General features: G+C 44.8%; 1 protein-coding gene across 3 annotated transcripts in view; it reads right to left on the bottom strand.

Annotated features, from left to right (window-relative positions):
* The window catches only part of NEMP2 (nuclear envelope integral membrane protein 2), a 116,098-nt gene that overhangs the window by 86,770 nt on the left and 11,497 nt on the right, over positions 1–17,831 (bottom strand). For all 3 annotated transcript variants that reach the window (XM_044304901.1, XM_044304903.1, XM_044304902.1), the window contains exon 3: positions 2,795–3,017. In XM_044304901.1, coding sequence (XP_044160836.1) covers positions 2,795–3,017 — 223 coding nt within the window. The remainder of the gene's footprint in view (positions 1–2,794; positions 3,018–17,831) is intronic.

Below are 17,831 nucleotides of genomic sequence, written 5' to 3'. Positions count from 1 at the left end.
CAATGTGCACCCTGAAGCAGCAGGCTGGAAGAGGACCCTTACGAGACACAGGCATTTGGATTTAAATGCCACATCAAGGATTATTATTCAAAAGCACTGGCCTAGAGCAGAGATGGCGAACCTTATAGAGACCGGGCGCCAAACAGCAACCCAAAACCCACATATTTATCTCAAAGTGCCAACACGGCAATTTAACCTGAATACTACAGTCCAATATGGTATATCTTCCATGTACTTTATCATTTAGCTATAATAGCCTGCCTACATTCAATTAAGCCTGTTTAGTCGTAGAAAAAGATCTAAATGCAAGTCAGCAAGGAAGCAGTCTTAGGCTCCCTTCACACGAGCGAGTCCTAACTATCAGACTGGCAGAGTGTGTCAGGGAGAGGCCTCCTGACCTCCCAGAACTGATGGGATCGCAAAGCATTATATTGATATATGATGCTATGTAACCCTTACATTTCTGGAATGTAACACATAATGGTGTCAGTGTTATCCAATACATTCCAGACCTCTAAGGGTAACATAACATCATAAATCAATATAATGCTATGCAAGCCCATCAGTGCTGGGAGGTCAGGACAGGAGCTGCTGCACACTCACGCTGCGAGTCCGGAGTGTGGAACTCGCTCATTTGAGAGGGGCTTTACATTTAGACTGGAGGTGGATATGTCAAAGTTATGTAGAGGCCTGCACCACTATAGAGGTCAATAAGACCGGCATCTAAAATGCTGGTCTTAATAAATTATATGTGTCTACATATCCATTGGAATTTTTCTTGAACTCTATTACTAACAACAACATTCTGGTATCCAATATATTGACCAATTCTAGGTACCTACTAATCCGTTGGAACTCTTGAGCCCTCTATTACTACTACTCGCATTAAAGAGGAACCTTCATGGTTTTGTATTAATTGCGATAAATACCTTCACTTGGGGGGCACCCCTCACTGCTGCCTGATTTTTTAAAATATCGCTCCTGCACCCTGCTGTGTCCCCCCCGTAGTTTTCGTGCTCAGTATACCAATACTGAGCAACGATACAGGGAGGTGGAGACGCCAGGGTTTCGCAATGGGCGTCTCCATCTCCCCGGCGATCCCATCACAGCGCAGAGCGTCACAGCCAGGGAGAAAAACAAAAACTCACCTCTCTGGCTGTAATGCTCTCCTATGTGATTGGATCGCGGCACAGCCAGGGAGAAGGAGACTCCCATTGAGAAACCCTGGCGTCTCCTCCATGTACTGATGATCAGTAACTAAAACTACGGGGCGCAGGAGAGATATAAAAAAAATAAAAAAATACAAATCAGGCAGGGTGGCAGCATCAGCAGGGGGGTGCCCCCCCAAGTAAAGGTATGTATCGCAATTAATACAAAACCATGAAGGGTCTTATTTAATGTGAGTAGTAGTAATAGACGGTTCAAGAAGAGTTCCAATGGATTAGTAGGTACTTAGGATGTGTGAACATACTGTAGTGCTGTCCATATATTGTACACAATGTTGTTGGTAGTAGTAATAGAGGGTTCAATAGGAGTTCCAATGGATCAGTAGGTACTTAGAATTGGTCAATATATTGGACATCATAATATTGTTGTTAGTAGTAATAGAAGGTATGCAGGGTGGCAGCACCAGTGGGGGGTACCCCCAAGTAAAGGTAGTTATCGCAATTAATACAAAACCATGAAAGGTCCTCTTTAACATTATTGTGCACAATATATCGATAATGGGTTTTGTGAATACTATTTCTTTCCTTGTCCGACGTTTTTTTTTTTTTTAGGTAGATCCACCGTTTATAACTGAACTTGGTTTACCATTAGTGGGCCCACTGCTGGGGTAAATTATACAGGTTATACTAGGATATATTTTCTCTGGACTGGACTATTATATATTGTGTTCTCATTAATTTATCATTTTACTTTATCTTTTATTCTTTTGCACATGTCCCATTGATATTGCATTGATCCTGTAGGTTGATTACCATCAGTCATGTTTTGCCTTTTTGATTAATAAATAATTATTGATTACTATTATTGCGGCTGGTCTATGCCTGGAGCACATTATTTGATATAGGATGGTGAAGACGTCCCTGAGACTGTCGTAGACTGAGACTGTCTTCACTGCAGCGTTCAACAGTGAGGAGAAGCAACGCTCTGCTGAGCACTTCACACTAGTCAGAGATCAGTGGGGGTCCCTGCCAACCACTGCCCAGTAAGGCCACTTACCCTGCCCGCCGCCTCTTGGTGACGATCGCACACTACTGCAGGAGCCTCCCCCTCCACATCTTGAAAGTAGTGAGTGCGAATGCCTCGACAGCCCGCTCAAAGTATCCAATAATAACACTCCTTTCTGTAAGGAGCTTTGTTATTGGTTGTTTCAGGCAGCAGCACTTACTGCACTGATGAATTGTATTGGTATGCCTTAGACTTTTCCCAGGGCACAACTGTTTTGTAGAGTGCGGTGTGAAAGATCAACTGTTTTAGATATCTTAAAGGGGACATCCAGTCATATTGATCTGACAGGGAACATGAAATCACACTGGAGAAGTCTGATCTTGGACTACCACTGAGCAGTGCCAAATGGTCCATTGGTTTGAGATCATAGATTTCAAAACTGTGATTTTCTCCCATTTAGCTGTGACAGAAAATGGTATCATGACATCGGGGAGTGCCCAGGTTTACACTGCTTTACGAGTATAGGGAATAAATTAGCTTTCCTTTAGTTTTGACAAGCAATATAGAAATTAAGGCACCCAGAGAGACACCCTGTGTTCATTCATCTCCATGCAAGACTTACGGCTCTTCCGGAGTGTTACACGATAACCTGTTGTTGTACTGCTGACATTTAAATGAAAGCAGAAGTCTTTGTCTAGTTGATTGACATCAAGGAGTACGTCCTCGAAGCCTTGTGGTTCCCAGACACCGCGCAGCCAGCAAATAACGTAAGCGTGCGTATCCCCTGGATGAGTGCAGTTATGCCGAGGTATAACAAGAACTCTTTCTGTACTCTGGACATGAATCTAGAAATGAAAAGTGGTTAGACATAATTTATTTATGATACTAATATATATGATATATTACACAAAATAATAAGGATCAGCATGGCCAGACTCTCCTCCCTCCTCCCCCCCCCCCCCCCCCCCCCCACTGTGCTTGTGACCACCAAATTACCACCCGGAGAAACCAGAGACACCAACAGACCACAGAATCCAAACAGGTACGTCCACCATTAAAAAATGCCACGTTTCAGCAGTAAAACTGCATTTTTAAGCATATGATCATTACATAGAGTGCACACAAATATTCTCACCCCAAGCATCAGCGGTCAGGACACACATAATAAGCTGCCATATTAGCCAATGTATGCAAATCTAACGCCATTATTATACATTCTCAGGGCAAATAACATCATAAAATAAATAGCAATCATATGTGAAAAGGCACACATACCGGATCGCACCATCTGATCTTCTGGAAGAAGAATAAAGCATTAAACACACCCAATGCCCCTATATAGTGGAATTACATCACTTGCTGTTGGCCAGCATGATGCCTGGTCCAATCAATGTGCAGAGAGCACTGAGGATGCAGAGAGAGCAGTCTCTTGGTGTAAAGGTAACGCCCCTGTTGCTCCTAGAGGCTCATTTGCATATATTAAAGCATCAGTTTTCTCAGCAATGCGAGCACATATGAACATGGGACCAGATCAGCGTTAAAGCAAGGATCACAATGTATGGGGTCAAACTGTATAAGCTCTGTGAAAGGGACACAGGCTAAACATATCGTTTTAGGGTCTATGAGGGAAAAAGACTCAAAACTGGAGCCAGGCGGATGTCCCGACTACCTGGGGAGCAGTGGCAAGATTGTCTGGGACTTGGTGTCATCCTTACTCCACAAGGGGTACCACTTATACGTGGACAATTTTTACTCAAGCGTGGCCCTCTTTCGGCACTTACATCTAGTCGGAATTCAATGCTGTGGCACCGCGCAACCTAGTCGCCGGGGCTTCCCCCAACGGCTCGTTAGTACCCGACTTGCACGGGGGACCAAGAACTGCTAGCGATGAAGTGGAGGGACAAGAGGGACGTTTACCTTCTGTCCACCAGTCACGCAGACATGACAGTGCAAGTTGAAAGGGCAACTGGAGTCATTGTGAAACCCCTCTCTGTCCACGACTATAACCTTCACATGGGAGGGGTGGACTTCAATGACCAGATGTTGGCTCCCTATTTAGTGTCCAGCCGCACCAGACGCTGGTATAAGAAGGTGTCTGTATATTTAATTCAATTGGCTGTATATAATAGTTTTGTTCTCTACAGTAAGGCTGGAAGAACAGGATCCTTCCTAAAATTCCAGGAAGAGATCATTTCGGAAATCCTGTATCCAGGAGGGTCCGCGCCCCAAGTCCCTGATGTAGTGAGCCGGCTACATGACAGACACTTCCCCAGGGTCTATCCGGGTACCCCAACTCATCGTTCCCAAAGAAAATGATGATTACACTTACTGGTAATCGGGTTTTCCTAACCCCACGACAGCACCTTAGAGAGAGAGATGGCTCCGCCCCAGGACAGGAAACCTGCAGCATGAAAAAGGTGGAGCCGCTCTCCCACCTCAGTGAGTTTCCAGAGCATGAGAGGGACTCCCCCTTACGTTAGTTTAATTTACATACTGTATATATATATATATATATATATATATATATATATATATATATATATATATATATACAGACGTGGACAAAATTGTTGGTACCCTTTGGTCAATGAAAGAAAAAGTCACAATGGTCACAGAAATAACTTTAATCTGACAAAAGTAATAATAAATTAAAATTCTATAAATGTTAACCAATGAAAGTCAGACATTGTTTTTCAACCATGCTTCAACAGAATTATGTAAAAAAATAAACTCATGAAACAGGCATGGACAAAAATGATGGTACCCCTAGAAAACACAGAACATAATGTGACCAAAGGGACATGTTAATTCAAGGTGTGTCCACTAATTAGCATCACAGGTGTCTACAACCTTGTAATCAGCCATTGGGCCTATATATATGGCTCCAGGTAATCACTGTGTTGTTTGGTGATATGGTGTGTACCACACTCGACATGGACCAGAGGAAGCAAAGGAAAGAGCTGTCTCAAGAGATCAGAAAGAAAATTATAGACAAGCATGTTAAAGGTAAAGGCTATAAGACCATCTCCAAGCAACTAGATGTTCCTGTGAGTACAGTTGCACATATTATTCATAAGTTTAAGATCCATGGGACTGTAGCCAACCTCCCTGGACGTGGCCGCAGGAGGAAAATTGATGACAAATCTAAGAGACGGATAATCCGAATGGTAACAAAAGAGCCTAGAAAGACTTCTAAAGAGATTCAAGGTGAACTTCATGCTCAAGGAACATCAGTGTCAGATCGCACCATCCGTCGTTGTTTGAGCCAAAGTGGACTACATGGGAGACGACCAAGGAGGACACCATTGTTGAAAACGAATCATAAAAAAGCAAGACTGGAATATGCCAAACTACATGTTGACAAGCCACAAAGCTTCTGGGAGAATGTCCTGTGGACAGATGAGACAAAAATCGAAGTTTTTGCCAAGGCACATCAGCTGTATGTTCACAGACGAAAAAATGAAGCATATCAAGAAAAGAACACTGTCCCTACTGTGAAACATGGAGGAGGCTCTGTTATGTTCTGGGGCTGCTTTGCTGCGTCTGGCACAGGGTGTCTTGAATCTGTGCAGGGTACAATGAAATCTCAAGACTATCAAGGAATTCTAGAGAGAAATGTACTAGCCAGTGTCAGAAAGCTTGGTCTCAGTCGCAGGTCATGGGTCTTGCAACAGGACAATGACCCAAAACACACCGCTAAAAACACCCAAGAATGGCTAAGAGGAAAAAATTGGACTATTCTAAAGTGGCCTTCTATGAGCCCTGACCTCAATCCTATTGAGCATCTTTGGAAGGAGCTGAAACATGCAGTCTGGAAAAGGCACCCTTCAAACCGGACACAACTGGAGCAGTTTGCTCATGAGGAGTGGGCCAAAATACCTGCTGAGAGGTGCAGATGTCTCATTGACAGTTACAGGAAGCGTTTGATTGCAGTGATTGCCTCAAAAGGTTGCGCAACAAAATATTAAGTTAGGGGTACCATCATTTTTGTCCATGCCTGTTTCATGAGTTTATTTTTTTACATAATTCTGTTGAAGCATGGTTGAAAAACAATGTCTGACTTTCATTGGTTAACATTTATAGAATTTTAATTTATTATTACTTTTGTCAGATTAAAGTTATTTCTGTGACCATTGTGACTTTTTCTTTCATTGACCAAAGGGTACCAACAATTTTGTCCACGTCTGTATATATATATATATATATATATATGAAAAATGTTTTCCTAATATATATATATATATATATATATATATATATATATATATATATATATATATATATATATATATATATATATATATATATATATATATATATATATATATATATATTTTCCTAGAATATTCATCAGGGAAACCAGTCCATTCCCTTTGGGACGACGTGCACCCGCCTTCTCCCTCGGGAGCCAGTGCCGCCATTTTTCATATATATATATATATATATATATATATATATATATATATATATATATATATATATATATATTTTTTTTTTTTTTTTTTTTTGCAACACCCGTGAACACACAGACTTACACCAATAGGGAGGGAATAAAGAGGTGCTGTCGTGGGGTCAGGAAAAGCCGATTACCGGTAAGTGTAATCATCATTTTTCCCCTCCCCCACGACAGCACCTTAGAGAGAGATTTCAGAGATTATCCTCAGGGTGGGTGACAGAACTCAAAACCTTAGTGCCAAAAGGAAGGTCAGAGATAGAATCAAGCTGAAGCCTATAGTGCTTATAGAAGGTGGACGGAGAAGACCAGGTGGCTGCCCGACAGATCTGTTCAATAGATACGCTAGCCCTCTCTGCCCAAGACGTGGATACCGCCCTCGTGGAGTGAGCCCTCACAGAAATAGGGGGAGACACGCCGGTTACTGAATATGCCAAGGATATAGCTTCCCTAATCCACCGGGCAATAGAAGCCTTAGAGGCAGTATTACCTTTTCTTGCCCCACCGAACAGAACAAACAAGGCAGAGGACTTCCTCCAGTCTTTAGTCACCTCCAGGTACTGCAAAATGCACCTCCTGACATCCAGAGAATGTAACTCCTTCTCTCTATCATCCTTATGCTCTGAAAAGAAAGCTGGGAGAACTACCTCCTGAGCCCTATTAACCCTGGAAGGAACCTTTGGCATAAACCCAGGATCTGGTCTAAGAACCACTCTGTCCTCTCTAAAGGACATAAAAGGGGGGTTAATAGAGAGGGCCTGAATCTCCCCAACTCTTCTGGCTGAAGTTAAAGCTACCAGCAAAACTAGCTTAAGGGAAAGTATTTTAACCGAGCAAGATGCTAGAGGTTCAAAGGGATGTCTGGTCAGGGCATTAAGTACTAAGTTAAGGTCCCAGGGAGGAAACCTAGGGCCTGCTACTGGCGTAATCCTATCCACTGCCTTAAAAAACCTAACCACCCAAGGGTCCATGGCCAAACTTCTTCTCCCCAGAACTGATAAGGCTGACACCTGCACCTTTAGTGTACTTTTTGCTAACCCTAGGGACAATCCCCTCTGTAAAAATTCCAACACCTGAACTACGGAAAATTCTAACGGCCAGGAAACCACTTCTGTGCCTATAAAGAACAGGAACTTTCTCCATATTCGAGCATAAATAACATTTGTTACCTCCTTCCTACTCTTCATCAAAGTGGAAATGACTTCCTCAGAGAATCCCTGACTGGCTAAAAATGACCTCTCAAATTCCATGCTGAAAGATGTAGGGACCCTACTTCTAGGTGGAACACAGGACCCTGAGATAATAGATCTGGAATTTCTGGGAGGATCCATGGATCCGAGACTGACATTGCTCTCAACAGGGAAAACCATGCCCTCTTCGGCCAGAAGGGGGCTATCATGATCACCCTGGCTCCTTCGTACCTGATCTTCCTTACTACCAGAGGAATCAGCTGAAGCGGAGGGAAGGCATAGCCTAGTGGAAAATCCCATTTCTGGAGAAAGGCGTCTACCCCAGATGGGCACTCCTCCGGACTGAGGGAGAAAAAATCCTGTACCTTTCTGTTCTCTCTTGTGGCGAACATATCTACCGAAGGTAACCCCCATAATCTTACTATCTGGGAAAAAATCTTGGGATTCAGAGACCACTCTCCCTGACGCAGTCTGTGGCGACTCAAAGTCTGCTCGAGAATTCTCGACCCCTCTGATATGAATGGCCGAGAGATGAAGCACTCTCCCCTCTATCTCCTCGAATATCCATCTCGACTCCCTCAGTAAAGAATCTGACCTGGTCCCTCCCTGGCGATTGAGATATGAGACCACTGTCCGATTGTCGGACATCACTCTCACGTGTCTGTTCAGGATCATCGGAAAAACCGCTCTCAAGGCCAGCAAAACTGCCCTCAGCTCCTTCCGATTCGATGAAAACCGTTTCTGACCCTGGGACCACTCTCCCTGAAAGATCCGATCCTCCACATGAGCCCCCCAACCCCAGGGGCTGGCGTCTGTAGTAACCACCACCGGTTCCGGAAAGGCCCAGGGAAGTCCCCCGATTCAGATTTCCTACCTCCTTCCACCAATCTAGGGAAGAAAGAGTCACCTCTGATAAGCTCATCACTGACTCCAGGGATGCCCCCGCCCGTCTTGTAGCAGCCAAGATCTCTACCTGTAACTGGCGGGAATGTCTCTGAGCCCACTGGACCGCTGGTATGCAGGAAGTTAGAACTCCTAACAGAGACATAGCTTTTCTTATAGACAGGTTCCGTTCTAACTGAACCCTCTGAACTCTTCCCTGAACCCCAGCTACCTTCTCGTCTGTGAGAAAAGTTCTCTCCAGCCTGGAATTCAGAACCAGACCCAGAAAAACCTGGCTCGTTGACGGCTTCAACCTGGACTTTTGGATGTTTAACAGCCAACCCAGAGACCGAAGAACCTCCATAACCCGATCCAGAGACCTGGCACACTCCTCCCGGGACTGGGCTACCACCAAAAAGTCGTCCAGGTAAGGCAAAAACGTGATGTCCTCCCTTCTGATGAAGGAAGCCATCTCCGCCACTACCTTTGTGAAGATCTGAGGTGCCATGGAGAGGCCAAAAGGGAAGAGCCTGGAACTGAAAATGAAGAAGTCCCACCTCGGTCCTCACTGCCACCCGGAGGAATCTATGGTGATCTGGATGGATCGGAATATGATGGTAAGCATATTTTAAATCCAGAACTGCCATATGACACCCTGGAGATAAAAGATATATTGCTGATCTGATAGTCTCCATCTTGAATTTTCTGGCTTTTAAGAACCTGTTCAGATATTTGAGATTTATGATGGTCCGGTATGACCCATCCGGTTTCTTTACTAAAAACAGGGTGGAATAAAATCCTTTCCCTAGTTCTGACTCTGGGACAGGAATCAACACCTTCTTGCTTATCAATTTTTTTATTTCTTGCAGCATGACGGGGGAAGACCTTGACACCACAAATCTTTCTGCGGGGCAACTTAGGAACTCCAACCTTAGACCCTCCCGCAGAAGACACACTAACCATTTTCCTGCCATCTTTTCCCAAGCAGGAAGAAAGAACTTTAACCTTCCTCCTACTGGGATCATGGCATCATTGCTTACCCTGTTTTGATGTACGGGCTGTGGCAGATCCAAACAAAAAACCCTTATTTCCTGATCTAGGCCTAGATCCCTGTTCTTTGTCCCCATCTGCCTCTTACTCTGGAACCTTGACGGGTTCCGAAAGGGCCGCTTATATTGTCTAAACTGTGTAAAAGATTCCTGGGGAAACTTCTTCTTCCTATCTGCCGCTTTCTCGAGTAAAGAGTCAAGCTATGACCCGAAAAGAAACTGGCCATCACAGGGAATGCTACAAAGCCTCAACTTGGATGACAGATCTCCCCCTTTCCAATTCTTAATCCACAAAGCACGTCGTGCAGAATTAGAAAGGGAAGCGGTCCTTGCTTCCAGCCTCACCGAGTCCACCGCGTCGTCTGCAATAAAATCCGCGGCTTTCTGGAAGGTCGGAATTGAAGCCAATAACTGCTCCCTAGGGCATTTTTCCCTAATCTGCCCTTCTAGCCTCTCCAACCATAGTGACATAGACCTTGCAACAACCGTGGCAGCTATACTAGGTCTGAAAGCAGCCGCAGAAGACTCCCATGCATTCTTAAGGGCGGAGTCAATTCTTTTATCTAAGGGGTCTTTTAAGAACCCCATGTCCTCAAAGGGCAGTGAGGATTTTTTAGAAATCTTGGAAATGGCTACATCCAGCTTAGGGGCCTTGTCCCAAGATGTAGATGCTTCCTCCTCGAATGGATACTTCCGTTTGAAGGTTTTAGAACTGAACGGCTTTTTATCCGTTTTTTTCCATTCCTTTTCTATCACTGCTGAGATAGACCTATGGACCGGGAAACATCTACGCTTCCTTTCCCTAAGGCCTTCAAACATAACATCCTCTACCGACCTATCCTCCCTGGTATCTTCTAACTCCAAGGTAGATCGGATAACTTTTAATAATTTGTCCGTATCTTCCGCTGGAAATAGGAACTTTCCTTCTTTTATATTATCCTCCGAAGAAAAGGAATCAGAGTCCTCGTTCCTGGAGAAAGAGTCGCTATCCTCCGATTCAACGTCGGACTCCTGCCTCACTGCTCTTCTCCTCTTCCTACTTCTCAGGGAATTTTTAACTTCAGACATGATTGACTTCAGGTCTTTCAGAAGACTTGGAGTCTCCTCAGCCACCGTCTTCTCAATGCACTGCTGACAGCTGCTTTTTAGTGTAAGAAGAAGACAACAGGCACTTGCAGATAGGGCATTCTTTGTTCTTTTTCTTTGCCACCACCTTCTTAGGCACCGTCTAAGAAAAACGGAACACACCCAACACTGAGAAACAGTCCAGATCTCTCTAACAACCGAGAATAGGACTCACAATACCGGTGGCAAGATCTCCACATCCGCACTTTCAGACCTCCTCTCTTCGTCCATAGTGGGGGCAACAACCTGCACTAATACAACAATGCCTTAATTACAAACTGCCACCAAGTGTTACTCTCACCTGAGAGATCACTGCTCCTGCAGACCCACCACGCCAAAATTGTCCTGGAACCCCTCTGGTCCACTTTCTAGCCTCTGGATATCAGTTTTCGGCGTCCAGAACCACCCAGTTCTCATACCTGCCTGGAGCCGGGTTTAAAATTACCGGGATGCCGAACTTCCGGTCACCTGACCGGAAGCGCACGGCCGTGGAACACACACACACACGCCAAAAAGTTAATGTTCTGTTTCAAAAGTTTAATAAAGTTTATAAAAGTTAATGTTCTGTTCAAATGTTATATAAAGTTAATGTTAATTAATTTATTGCGTTGCGGGCTGTTTTTTTTTTTTACCTTCTAGGTGGACCAAGCGGTCAACCAGCTGCAGCACTGATGTGCATTCTGACAGAAGCATTGCGCTGCTGTCAGATTACACAAAAGTCAGTGTATGCGGCGCTGCAAGATGAGATTTCTTCTCTGCAGTAAAAAAAATATATACATTTGCCAAGGCTTATGAGCGGTGTTCATATGCTTTGGCAAACACTTTGTATAAAAAAAAAATAAAAAAAAATTCCGGCAATGATTTATTCATCCACATCGATTGATGTGAATGGAGAAATCGGGTTTGCCAGGGCATACGAGCTGAGTGGGTTTGGATGTTGGGCGGAGCGCCTATGTCCTGGCAGACGCCTTTCCCCTCTTTTTTTTTTTGGCAGAGATTTTTTCATCCACATTGATCGATGCGAATGAAGAAATCTGTGCTGTTCATTTTTTTTTCAGCCCAGAGGCTGAACGAAAAAAAAAAATGAACGCATTTTGGAAAGAAGACACCCCAAGGTATTAGCTAAGGGGCATATTGAGTCCATAAAAGATTGAACTTTTTGTCCCAAGTTAGCGGAAAGGGAGACAGAGGAAAAAAAATAAAAAATCCTTCTATGAACTCGCCATGCCACTCACGGAATACCTTGGGGTGTCTTCTTTCCAAAATGGGGTCACATGTGGGGTATTTATACTGCCCTGGCATTTTAGGGGACCTAAAGCGTGAGAAGTAGTTTGGAATCCAAATGCGTAAAAAATGCCCTGTGAAATCCTAAAGGTGCTCTTTAGAATTTGGGCCCCTTTGCGCACCTAGGCTGCAAAAGTGTCACACACACGTGGTATCGCCGTACTCAGGAGAAATAGAGAAATGTGTTTTGGGGTGTCTTTTTACATATACCCATGCTGGGTGAAAGAAGATTTCAATTACTTACCGGTAATTGGTTTTTCCTCTAGCCCCCACAGCGGCACGACAGGAGGATACCCCGCCTCCCCAGGGACAGGAAACAACGTGGAGCTCTTTAAATACTCCCCTCCCCTTACCTGCTCCAGTAAATAACCGAGAAACTCTGGAATGGATGCAACAAAATTAATCTTTATGAGTTATTGAAAAATATACAAGGATACTCTCCGAGAAAAGACACACACAAAGAAAAAAAAAACGCAGATAATATTCTGCGCGCAAATGATAACTCCCTGCTCTTCAATACGTCTAACTGATAATGTCTAAAGAAAGTAGAAGGTGACGACCAGGTGGCTGCCTGGCAAATTTGCTCGGACGGAACCTCCGCTGATTCAGCCCAGGAGGCTGCTACAGATCGGGTTGAATGGGCTTTCAAGCCTGCCGGGGGAGGAACCTTCCTTAAGTCATAACAGATCAGGATTGTTGATCTGATCCATCGACTAACAGATGCCTTGCTTGCTGCGTTCCCTTTATTTGGGCCTGCAAATTGAATAAACAGTCTGTCCGTTTTCCTGAGATCTTCCGTAGCCTTCAGGTAGGCAAGGACTGTTCTTCTTAGATCCAGGTTGTGGAATCGCCTTTGCTCCTGACTGCCTGACGGGGATCCAAAGGAAGGGAGGGACACCTCCTGAAGACAGTGGAACTTAGAGACCACCTTAGGTAAAAAAAAAAAAGAGGGAGAATGTCTCAGTACTATCCTATCATCCTTGATGGACAGGTATGGGGGCCTGCACGAGAAGGCCTGGATCTCCCCCACCCTCCTAGCTGAGGTGATGGCCACACAAAAAAAACAAAAAAAAAAACCACACGTTTTAAAGGTAAGTAACTTTAGGGATATCTCCGATAAGGGTTCAAAGGGACTGTCTGATAAGGCTGCTAAGACTAGATTCAAGTCCCAAGGGGGGACAGTGGACCTCACTATTGGTTGCTTTCTCCGAGCTCCTTTCACAAATCTCTTAACAAGGTCTACCCCTGCTAATTTAATATCAAGTAAGGCACTCAAAGCTGATATGTGGACTTTTATAGTGCTAACCCATAGCCCCTTCTGCAGACCTGACTGGAGGAACTCTAGGACCTTAGTGATTACAAGGGGACCTCTGGTATCCCCCCCTGTGAATCTTCTGAAAGACTGCCAGATTCTGTCATAAATCTTAGAAGTCACCTTCTTGCGACCGAAAGGAAGGACCTGGAATTGATAATGAGTACCACCGAATCTTGTTGTACTTCAAATCTGAGGAATTTCTGCTGCTCTCTGCAGATTGGAATATGGTAATACGCGTCGGTGAGGTCTAGGGTTGCCATAAAGGTGTTTCTCTGCAACAGACTTAGTGGATTTTATGCTCTCCATCTTGAATCGTTTGTAAAGTAGATGTTGGTTCAGTCCCTTTAAGTTTATAATGGTTCTGTATGAGCCGTTTGGTTTTTTGACTAAAAATATAGGGGAATAATAACCTGTTCTCTGTTCTGCTGGGGGAACTGACACTATAGCTTCTTTTTGCAAGAGGATCTTTATCTGATCTAGTATTAAAGCTTGGACTGGATCGGCTTTTTTGGTGATGTGGAAAACCTCCTGGGGAAGAGTGGAAAACTCCAACTTTAGGCGTGATGAGACTACATCCAACACCCAGGGGGAATTGGAGATACTCTCCCAGCCTGGGAGGAAGTACTTCAGTCTTCCTCCTACCCTGCATCTGGCATCATTGTTTTGATGACTTTTGGGAGGAGTCAGAGGGGTTGAATAAAAAACCTCGACCTCTTCCCGAACGCCAACAGGGAGAAAAATCTTTCCCTTTTCTGGTCTTGTCTGCCCTTGGATGTAGGAAAAAAAACGTCTGACGAAAATTATTTTGTCCTGAGAGAACCCCTTCTTGTCTGTGGCCTTTTCTAGGATGTTGTCCAGGACTGACCCGAACACCCTATCACCTTTGCAGGGGATGCCGCAGAGCTTGTTCTTGGATGCCGCATCACCTGCCCAGGACCTAAGCCACACTGCCCTTCTGGTGGAGTTTGAGAGGGCTGCAGATCTGGCTGCTAGTTTAATAGAATCGACCGGGGGGGCGTGGCCTGACCGAGCTAGATGGCGGCTGCTTGAGAGCGGAGCTCCCGCCACTAGATCCTAAGTAAGCCTTGTCACAGCGATACCCGAATCATAAAGATGAAGATTCAGTCCAAAGAACAGACCAGAGTCACCACTGAACAAAGAAAAGACCCGCAACACCAATCCGACATGGAGAGGTACCTTCAGAAATCGGCACCTCAGGCCCCGGCGCGAACGCCAAAGATGGCGCCCAAGCGGCAGGCAGAGGGAGACTCCTGTGGGACCTCGAGTCCTGAAACCCTGCACGAGGACGCGAACGAGGTGAGCGGGCCTCAGGCAGAATCGGGTGCAGCGGCGCTCACTAGGGACTTTATAGAGCAAGCGCTACAAAGGGCTCTGGCACCCATCGCAGCGGATCTAGCTGCTATAAAGACGGATGTCCGCCATATTGGGGACAGAGTAGAGTCTTTAGAACAGGTGCAGGATGCCATGCTCTCCTTTAATACGGCGGTCAAAGACACGCTGGGATCACATACAAGGGCCATGAACACTCTGTTGTTACAAATGGAGGATCAAGAGAATAGAAACCGCCGCCGCAACATCAGGATACGGGGCTTCCCTGAGGCTGCTGACAAGGAGGACTTGGCACATGTGATGAAAGCACTGTTCTCCTCATTGTTGGGGCAGGAGAGAGCACAGAGCATTACAGTGGAAAGGGTTCATCGTGCATTGAGACCCAAGCCAGGCACCTCAGAAAATCCCAGAGACATCATATGCGGCTTATTGAGCTATAGGGACACTGAGGGAAACTGAGGAACTGCTGCAAAAAGCAAGAGAATTAAAGGAGGTGACGCTACAAGGAGAGAATATACAGATCTTCCAGGACCTGGCAGCATCTACCCTCCAGAAAAGGAGATTGCTGAAGCCTTTAACGGATCTCCTACGTGCTTCAAAATTTCCATACCGGTGGCTTTTTCCGTTCTGCATATTAATAACAGCTGGAAACCGCCGATTCACCGTGAGAGCACCGGCGGACTTAGTCCCCTTCTGGGAAATGATGGACATCGCCCCTGTGGAGATCCCATCTTGGCTGCCGGTTTCTCCAGAAGATGAACTGCCACCTTTACCGGCGACCACCCCATGGATGAAGCCAAAGCAGCAAAGGAGTGGAAAGAACAGGAAAACAGCAAGTAGAGGCATGGACATATGACCCTATAGCGGATACCTGTGGTTTGAGTCCACGTATGTGGAAGGATGGACTTGCTTCCCTTGTGTGCTTAAGGGAGAGGTATTATCTGCATTGCTTAACGTTTCTGTTTCACCCTTCTCTAACATATGATTTACTGCACTTTTTGGGGCTGTATGTCGTGCTCAGGGTCTCCGCAAAACATGTTTAGTTTAACTATGAGAATATCAAGAGCACTGTTAATGGTCAATAGAAATGATTAATTGAAATTACATATACTAGGACTAGCGTGCAGATGTAGGGTATATCAGAAGGATCTAGGCCGATCAGGATATGCTTCTGACACATATTACCACCCCCCGGGTATTGAGCCCTACCCAGGACTCTGACCCATTAGTATCACTGTTGGTGTTTTACACTATGTATTGTCTAATAAGTTTGAAGTTCTTTCTGTTACATACTCCATACTTGGTCCTGATTAGTTTAAGCTTGATGTCCTCTACTATACAACACAAAGATGGCGCCGTTAGTCATTAATATGGCGACATTTAATGTCCACGGATGCAAGGGCCCAGTAAAAAGAAGTCGGATTTTTAGGTCTGTTAAGTCGGCTCTAGTAGATATTATTATGCTACAGGAGACTCACTTCACAGCTAGTCATATCCCTAATTTAGGTAACTCTAGCTTCCACTATTGGTTCCACGCAAGCTCAGATAGGAATGCGTCCAAAGGGGTTAGCATAGGTGTACGGAAGTGCGTCCCTTTTACCTTTCACTCACAGTTGGTTGATCCGGAAGGTCGCTATTTATTGTTAAACTGTGAAATAGGTCACACTAAATTTACACTGTGCAATTTATATGCTCCCAATGTCAGAACCGTACAGTGGATGCTAGAAACATTAGATAAAATCTCTGCTTTTGCATTCGGCAAGGTTTTACTGGGGGGAGATTTCAATGTGACATTGAACCCATTACTGGATTCATCAACCCAAAGATCGGTGGTCTCATTTAAGGCCCTGAAATCTCTACAAATGCGGTTGAAAGCATTACAATTAGTGGACGTCTGGCGATCTATACATGGGAGTGATAGGGATTATACATTTTATTCTAATCCACACAGGTCGTACCAGAGATTGGACTACCTTATGTTCCCAGAGAATAGTTTGCCTCTAGTGAAATCTGCTAAAATAGATAGTATAACAGTGTCGGATCACGCAATGGTGTTGTGTGCCTTTCAGCTTCCAGAGCTAGTTGGGAGAGAGTGGTCCTGGAGACTTAATCACACTATTCTTGACACACAAGCTCATGTGGAGTCGATTGCGAAAAAATTGCAAGATTATTTTGAATTAAATGTGGGCACGGCCACGTCACCGGCTGTCTCTTGGGAGGCACACAAGGCGGTAATACGGGGAGAATTCATTGCGTTAGGTACACATATTAAGAAAAATAGGAACAAACGCATTGTGGAGCTTCTAACGCAAATATCTCAGATAGAAAGGGCACATAAAAGATCACTAGCCACAAAAGAGTTTGAACAGCTTGTATCACTCAGGCAAGAATTGAAGTCGGTGCTTAATGTTAAAGCGGCCAAGGCATATCTACGGGTTAAACATAAACATTATATTCATGGCAATAGGGGAAGTAAAGTTATGACGGCGATGATAAAAAAGAGGGAGGAGCAGTCCTATATTAAACAAATGAGGTCGGCAGATGGTCTTATCTCCACAGACACCAAGGCTATATCTAAGGTGTTTCACGAGTACTATCAGGACTTGTATAACATAAGGAAGGGAGACTCTAAAGAAATTCAGAAGGATCGACAGGATAAGACAGCTTCATTCTTGCAAAAGCTTAACTTGCCAGCTCTACCAGACGCAGGCAAGGAGGCACTGGTGGCTCCGGTGACCATAGAGGAGGTTAAGAAAGCCTTAAAGTCGACCCCTAAAGGCAAGAGTCCAGGGCCGGACGGCCTGACTGTTGCCTATTATAAAAAGTTTTTCACTATATTGGGCCCACATCTGGTCTCACTGTTCAATTCCTTGCTGACTGGGACTGCTCTCCCTAAACAGTCGTTAGAAGCACAGATTACGGTCCTGCCTAAGCCTGGGAAGGACTTAAATCTCCCATCTAGTTATCGCCCAATATCCTTGCTTAACGCGGACGTCAAGCTTTGGGCAAAA

The sequence above is a fragment of the Bufo gargarizans genome, chromosome 8 (genome assembly GCF_014858855.1).
Source record: "Bufo gargarizans isolate SCDJY-AF-19 chromosome 8, ASM1485885v1, whole genome shotgun sequence".
Taxonomy (NCBI): Eukaryota; Metazoa; Chordata; class Amphibia; order Anura; family Bufonidae; genus Bufo; species Bufo gargarizans.
Note: the sequence above shows the minus strand (reverse complement) of the source record. Positions and strands in the feature narration are given on the sequence as shown.